The sequence below is a fragment of the Chiloscyllium plagiosum genome, chromosome 43, assembly GCF_004010195.1.
Source record: "Chiloscyllium plagiosum isolate BGI_BamShark_2017 chromosome 43, ASM401019v2, whole genome shotgun sequence".
Lineage (NCBI taxonomy): Eukaryota > Metazoa > Chordata > Chondrichthyes > Orectolobiformes > Hemiscylliidae > Chiloscyllium > Chiloscyllium plagiosum.
Genome location: NC_057752.1, coordinates 13,089,153 through 13,097,325, shown reverse-complemented (window position 1 = coordinate 13,097,325; position 8,173 = coordinate 13,089,153). Strand labels below are relative to the sequence as shown.

Here is an 8,173-nt window from a genome sequence, read left to right as displayed (position 1 = left end):
CTCCCTCTCCCACTCACTCCCTCCTTCTCCCGACTCATTCCTCTCATATTTACTCCCTCTCCCTCCTTCTTGCTCCCTCACCTGCTCACTCTCCCTCCCCTACTCCATCCCGCTCCCATTTATTCCCAGACCTACTTCCTCCCCTCCCTCGTCCTCCTACTCACTCCCTCTGCCTCCTTCTCCCATTCACTCCTGCTCACTCCTTCAAAGCTCACTCTGTCTCTCTCCTTCTCTCATTCACTCCCTCTCTCACTGTTTTCTTCTTTCTTTCACTCCCATCCCTCTCACTCCCTGTCCGAGTGGGAGGGTTGAGAAGGGAGGTGAAGATGAGGATTGATGACCGGGAGGGAGATGCTGAGTGTGAAGGAGGTGAGTGGGAGAGTGGCAGGCGGGGGAAACACAGTAAATGGAAGCAACAGTGGGCCACTCGGCCCATCGAAGCCCACTCTGCCATCCAACACAATGTCGGCTGATCTCTCCCTCTCTCTCCCTGTACCTCCCGACACTTTTAGTCTCTCAAAATCAGTCTGCCATTTTCTGAAACCTATTCAGAGAGGGCTATCATATTAGCAAGCAGGACGTCTGCTGAGTGCGATGGTTCATGAGTATAAGCTGCACCAGGCCTGAGGCAGCATGTAACACCTCACACTGAACAAGAGCATCTCTGACCCGTGTTCTCAGCAGATGAAAGTGACAACCCCTCTGACTGTGAGGCGTCAAAGGGAAGCTGAGGGCCCACTCACCCCCACTGAGGCCTCAATTGAAATCCTGAATCCATTTGCGCAGCGGCTGAAAGTGAAAGGAGGGGGTGGGTGGTGGAGGAACAGGAGAGGAATGAGGAGATGGGGAGTGGGTTGCTTTAGGTATTTCAAGTATGCGAGCAGACACACTGACGACTCACATGTTTTATGAAGAGCTCGGCTAGTCTCTCTGGCTCCTCCAGGCATTTCTTCAGCTCTGCTAAGAAATAGCTGCGAATGGAAGACAGATAATTTAAAATAATAAGCTGTCCTGCACATCATCACTTGCAGGATTCCCTCTGGTACAACATGTCGGAGTGATAAATTCGAGTGAGTGAGATGGGATTTAACACGCACGTGGGTTGTGCTTTAAGATAATAAACTAAGGTAATATTTGCTCTGCACATTACCTCAGAGGTGTAGCACTGCTTTACCTCAGTGTAGACAAGCAGAATTAACACCGGCAGTGCTAAAGTCATTCCCCAAACGGTGCTTTGCCTCATGTTAAGCCAGTTCCTTCACAAAATCAATGCCATCAAATTAAGATAACGAATGGTTTGATAGTGTAGGCAAAGAGAAGATGTTGTCAGGGAGTTCACAAACCACGGTCCATCAAGGTAAGGCAGTCACGAATAAACCCAGTCAAGAACTCAAGCCAAACACCTTGTCAAATATTAGAATGGAATTCCTGTTTTAACAGGGACAATTTTGTGGCTCTCTATTTGTCTCCCCCGGTCATATCCCCCCTTTTTACCCTTCCATGGCCTCCAGAGGATTTAATGAGAAGGAATAGAGTGGGTGAATGTCTGTGTGTCAGCATGGAGAAATTGGACCGAATGGCCTGTAAATACTACGTAATTCGTTTATAATGTTGCGGTTATTAAGTCCTTTTTGAGCTTCCATTCAGAGTCTCACTTAAAGATGACTTGACAGCCATCAGCCCTAAAAAAAGTGGACAGTCCAAAACACAACCCAAAGACAAGTCTATGACAGGAACACAAGTAATCTCACTGGAAGTGCAACGGAATATCGACTTGGAGCTTAAGAGATGACCCAATTCAATATTCTACCTTTGGAGGGGAAAGGATGGGCAGGAGCCGTTTTTGAGCACACTACCCAACACGGAGACTAGGGTCTCATATGGGGGAATATTGCCTGTCATCCAGAAGGTTTAATTTTGAAGAAGTCTGGAAGAATGCACCTCCCCAGAATGTTCTGATGTTTGACACATTACATGGTACATTTTCCAATTCTTTGGCCGAAAATGGAAGGGGATTTTTAAAATTGAAACCTGTTCTCTAATTTACCACATAGGAATCCCTTCCCTTTATATTTTAAAAGCACTTTCTCCCAGTGGCAAATTATTTTATCAATTAGCGGCAAGATAAGAAGTTTCAATAATTTTCCTTGGCTTAAAAAAAGACGTTTGCCGAATAGCAGATGGAGAATTAATACTTTGCCCATTTCAATCAGAATTAAAATTGGAAAAATTTACACTGGAACATATTGCTCCAAATGTTGTCTCCCCCCGACCCCCCAGATTGCATCTAGATAAATTGGTGTGTCATTTCTGGGGAAAGGTAGGGAGATGCCTGATAGCAACTGCCTTCAAACATTTCACAGTTTTGCTTTGAAAACTGGGAGTTTTGATTGCTTTTTAAATAATTTTGTGCTCCGCATGACATCTTTTTAACTGTGCGATAGCCTGTTTGGCGAAGTAAAGCATTCCAAAGGCCAATCATCACAATAAAAGAAGCAACATGGCGGTTTTCAACGTCAGCCATACTGTCATTTCCCTTCAGTGTTTTCTCCATAGCAACCTGTTCACCCGCCACCCATTCTCAGTTCACTCAGACTCCCTGTACTGTCCAACCTGTCCCTCTCCTCACCCCTTCAAACACTCTCTCTCCTTCCATGATGCCGCTCCCACGCCCCCCCCCCCCCAACTTTCCCCAAACCCAGTTCCCAATAGCACCAGTTTGTATCCTTACTTAACTGTACTCAAAATAACAGCTTCTCTCTTCTCCCTCTTCTGTTGACCCCACACAGTTGGTGCTGAGCTGAAGTCAGACGCCTCAGATTTGGATAGGAATATCTGGACAGTGCTGGTCATCAGGAGTAAGGGAGGGGCAGGCAGAGGTGGGATGTGAATGAAAACCAGTTCAAACATGTACAGACACGATGGATCAAGTGGCCTCCTTCTGTACCGTGAAATTCTATGATTCAATGAACCAGAATACTGACACTGTGGTGGCAGGGGGGAGGAAGATAGGACAGGAGGAGGTTGTAGTTATAAGTCCGGTAATTATAATGACTTAAATTATCCTAATGTATGCTAATAGTGCAAGGAGTGGGGTGGGAGGGATGTTTGTAGTGTGTTCAGGAGAATTTTGTAGATCAGTCTATTTTCTGTCTAATTTAGAAGGAGGCATTGCCAGATCTGGTTTGGGAGAGTGAGCTGGATCAAGTGTCAGTGATGCAGCAGTTAGGAAACAGTGGTCATAATATCAATGGGTTCTGATGAAGTGTCATCTACCTGAAACGTAAACTCTGCTTCCCTTATAGATGCTGTTAGACCTGTTGAACATTTCTGGCGATGTTTTGTTTCAGTCTTTGGTGATAAAGTTAAGGCTGGCTATGGAAAAGGGCAGGGAGCAATCGAGAGGAGAAGCAACTGATTTGGGGTAGAGCCTTTCCTCTGGGGTTAGAATGGATCTGACTCAGTGACATTGGAATCGGAGACTGCAAGGAAAGACTGTAAACTGAGCCATGAAAGAATTCAGGTACACGTCCATGGGAAGGACAGACAAAGGGAATGGCTAACCCACCACCTTCCCACCCACCCCCAAAAAGGCATCTGTGTCACCTGGACTCACTTGTGGTGTGTCCCACTCTGAGCGCCATCTTGGGGAGGGCATTCATTAGGAGGTAGTATATATGCAAAGTTGGCATCTAATGACATCATTCAGATTTGACACTGGCGCTGCCATTTTAGACCTCACCATTTTGGTTCTCAAAGCCGATGTGCACTCAGGAAGGATCGTGATGCCAACAGTCCTGTCATTGTTTGGTTGTCAGAATCATTCCAGGTTGGCGCAGGTGACATAGCTAGCATCTCTGAGCTCACTGGATCAGGCAAGTGGATAGAAGCTCTGAACAGCAGGACAGAGGACGCTATGGCCAGGGGCAGACATGGCAGGCTGGCCCATGGCACCACAGACACCTACTGGCCACATGTGGTTTTGAAGATGGCATGTGTCCGAGGGTTGAGAGGTTCTGCACCAGTCAAGGCTGCCACTCACTGACTGCTTGGTCGGTATGCCCTGATGCTCAGCATATGCCCTGATGCTCAGCATAACATGCTGGGGCAATGCCCGCTATCTGGGCAGCAGCCACGGCAGTGTTCAGTCTGCGCCAACAGACTTTCAGCTGCCACATCTGCTCAGAGAGAGCCCGATGACTGGCTGATCAGAGAGCTTAATCTCAATCTGCCAACGGAAGGAGGGAGGGAGAAAGGGGAGGAAAGGTGGAGAAGAGTTGGGAGGAGGAGAAAGATGATGATGAGGAGGAAGAGCAGAATGAGGAGAGGGAGACTGAAGACAAGGGCAGGAGGCACAGCCACATTGCCAATGTGATACCCATGAGTGTCTCACTCAGCCTCAGTTCCTACGAGCAGAAACCTCTGTACGTTGTTCCAGTGCTTCCCGGACTTCCCAGGCTCCCTCTCCTCTGGGGATCACAGTACCCTCCTGGCCATCGGTCCGAGATCAAACAGACCCTTTCATCCCAACTCCATCCAATCTAACCTCCAATATTTCAGGCAGAGGTCATCCAAACACACCTTTGGCATGCCCTCGGTGCCCTTGCAAGTGTCTTTGCCCAGCCTTGGGTTCCTACATAGTGGCACCCCAGGGAATGTAGCACGGCTGCCCAACCTGGATCCTCAGCTGTCCCGAGAGCAAGCACCCACTCAATCCTTGGCCCCTTCAAAGAACAAAGAAAATTCCAGCACAGGAACAGGCCCTTCCACCCTCCAAGCCTGCGCCAATCCAGATCCTCTACCTAAACCCGTTGCCTATTTTCTCAGGGTCTGTATCCCTCTGACTCCTATCCATTCATGTATCTGTCTAGCTGTCTGCCCAAATGCCACTCCTGCTCTGGCATCTCACCACTGGTGGGTCACACCTCTCTGCCAGTCTTTACATACGCACAATGCTGGTTTGAGCTGGTGCCAATGACTATGAGAGAGTGACAGCAAGTTTCCATCATTAGTTCTTCACTCTGTCTGGGAAATGCGGGGTTACAGGGACAGGCAAAGGGGGGATGCTCTTCAGAGGGTTGGTGTGGACTCAATGGGCTGAATTTCCATTTCTGCACTGTAGGGATTCTGCAATTCTATGACACTCACACTACTACCTGGCCAAGGTGGTGGTTCTAGGGCATCTGCCAACTTAAAGACAGAGGAGGGGTGGTGGTGTGGTGAGGGGAGGCAGGAGGTGGGGTTGGATGTCTGAAAGCAAACACCATGTACAGAGGAACCTCAATTATCCGAATATCAATTATCCCAATTTTGGATTATCCAAAGGGGATCTCAAGGTCCCGATCGAAACATTACGTCAAAGAGCTGTTTCAACCCTGATCGTGTCTTTTGTTTACAGGTACAATGATTAAAAACAAACTCGGCTCACTGCTGCCGAGAACAGTCCTGGTCAGTCCAGGCACAGTCTCCAAATGACTGACTTCTCTCTCTCTCTCTGTCCCCACACTTTCCCTGGAGTTCTACAGGGGTATACCCTAAACCTCCCTTCCCCAGATAATCTCTCCAACATTGTCCTGTACAGGGCAAAGGTGGAACCTGTCAAAACGTTGCAGTAAAAAGTTGTGCGTGCGCGTGCTATTTGGAGACTTATCCCACAAAGGCAGCAGCAGTCTTATGGTTAGTGTCCAGTCTGGCTGCCCGGGGGGGTGGGGGTGTGGGGAGTGGACTGAGTTGGGGGATGGACTGAGTTGGGGGAGGGGTGAGGGCGGATGGGGTTGGGGACAGGGTTGTGGGGACAGGCAGGGGCTGGGCCTCGCACGCAATGTGCTACTGCCTAGTCTCCTGAACGTGGAGCAGACTTACCAGAAAACTCCAAGCCCCAAAGGAAATCAACTAACTGAATGATGAATTATCCGAATGAAATACTGCCCGCCCACCTCGTTCAGATAATCGAGGTTCCTCTGTACAGTGTATATAAACCAGAAGTGGTTGTGGGATGAGGAGAAGGTGAGATGTGGGCAGATGGATCACACTGCTATAAATGTCAAACCCTTCGAAGGATTGTGTAAAAGTCATTTATTGCAGGACTGACGGAAATACCTGGAGAGTTTTTTTTTAAGAGGTTATAGCAAGTCCACTGTGGACGTTATAGTTTCTTTTTTTTAACTAGGCTTTCTGTAAATCACATGGCTGGTGATACCAAAATGCTTTGCTGTAGACTCCTACTGGGGCTGTTTTATGAACAGTAACTGGTTTGGAGAGGTTTATCTGGTGTATTTGGAGGAAAGCCTGCTAAGGACAAACTGTCCAGGTGTAGCCCTTCTTCAGGACTCCCAAACATTGACTTCTCCACCACCTGATACTGCCAGGCTTGCTGTGTTCTTCCAGCCTCCTGCTTGTCTACCTTGGATTCCATCATCTGCAGTTTGTTTGTTTCTAAGGACAAACTGTCCAACTGACCCATGTCCCATTTCTGAAAGGAAAACCCTCTTGATAAGGGTGGAATTAATTTGATTTTTTCAAAAGAGTGTTTGAAGAAACATCTCAACATTTAGGTACACAGAATTTATGAAAGGGATAGACATAGTAGATCTGGAGAATCTTTTTTCTCATGGTAGATGTGCCTAAGACTAGAGGGCAGAGGTTTAAGGTGAGGAGCAAGTGGTTTCGAGGAGATCTGAGGAAAATGCTTTCCACCAGAGGGTGGTAGAAATATGGAATGTGCTGCCTGAGAGGGTGGTGGAGGCAGGTACTCTCACCATTTAAGAACCATCGAGAGGAGTATTTGAAATGCTAGGGCATAGTAGACTATGGATCAAGTGCAGGTAAATGGGATTAGTATAGTTTGGTATTTGTTGGTCAGCATGGGATGTGATGGGCCGAAGGAGCTGATTCAATGCTGAATGACTCTCTGATTAAATGCAGTAAGATCGTATTTCCCGTGTCTGTGTGATTTCAGAGACAGCATGTGCAATTACTGACCTCACATGTCACAACAGCAGAGTAACAGACTCCAGAACATCCTACACCTAATCATTTTGCCTTCAAGAATAATCCTTTGGCCAAAGTGTTTTTTTTCCAGACAGCTAATCACTGTAGAGAAGTCTGTTCTTTTTCCCTCTATTTTTTTCAAGACTGTGTCTGTGTGAGTGTGTGTGTGCATGTGTGTGTGAGAGAAAGGGAGAGAGAGAGAGTGAGTGTGTGTGTGTGTGAGAGAGAAATAAAGTGTGTGTGTTGGGGCCATTTATAGAAATGAGTGTTTATTAAGAAGCCTGATCGATTGTGTGTGTTGGGGCCATTTATAGAAATGAGTGTTTATTAAGAAGCCTGATCGATTGACCTCGTTGTTTAAAATCTGATGTAGGTAAGGTACTTCACTGGTCATTCTGCTAACTGGAAGAAGTGTTTTTATTTGATGTTGTGATCTGTGGAGGAGCGGGACTGGAATGCTAGGGCATCCTCTAGCCTTGGTGGTAACAGTGCTGCCAGCCTCAATGGTGCAACTGGATCTGGTCTCAATGCTGGCCAAGCCAGCGACTGTCAATGCCCTCTCTTTCATGAGAGTGCCAACCTACAGCTATGCCTATTCCCACCAATGAGGTGCTGCTGCTGCAGGTGTGGTTCACCTAGCAGAGGGGTGTCAGAGAGTGCACCTGCCAAAGTTGAGTGTGCAAGCTGTGAGTGTGAGGCTTGCAGCAATAGGAATTGAGAGAGAGAGAGAGAGAGAGAGAGGGGTGAAGCTGTGAGTTATGTTCAGTGGAGAATGCTGCGAAGTGATTGAAGGGGATGTTGAGAATGAGGCAGTGTGAGACCGGTAAGGATGTGGCATTTGAAGATGCATTCAATGACCTTGACCACTCATGTAAGATCATTCAACCTTTTCCAGCACTACATCCAGAAGTTTGAGGCGAGACTGGTACAATTGGCATCAATCACAATGGCTACCTGCTTCAACTATCTCCTCAAACATTGACCCAGACATTCCCTAGCTCCTGAGGGGGAACAGCATCTCTCTACTAAGCATTACAAAAGCCTCCAGTAATGCATTGCAGAGTCTTGGAGCATGCTATCTAGTTTCTTCTTTTGTATTCTTTCATTAGATGTGGGTATCACTGCCATTCGTTGTTTGCCAAGTTGCCCCTTGAGAAGGTGGGGGTGAGCTGCCTTCTTGAAC

At 47.4% G+C, this 8,173-nt stretch overlaps 1 protein-coding gene across 4 annotated transcripts in view; it reads right to left on the bottom strand.

Moving 5' to 3' along the window:
- The window catches only part of LOC122543389 (rho guanine nucleotide exchange factor 25-like), a 351,958-nt gene that overhangs the window by 55,237 nt on the left and 288,548 nt on the right, over positions 1-8,173 (bottom strand). For all 4 annotated transcript variants that reach the window (XM_043682070.1, XM_043682072.1, XM_043682071.1 and 1 more), the window contains one exon: positions 902-971. In XM_043682070.1, the coding sequence (XP_043538005.1) occupies positions 902-971 (70 nt within the window). The remainder of the gene's footprint in view (positions 1-901; positions 972-8,173) is intronic.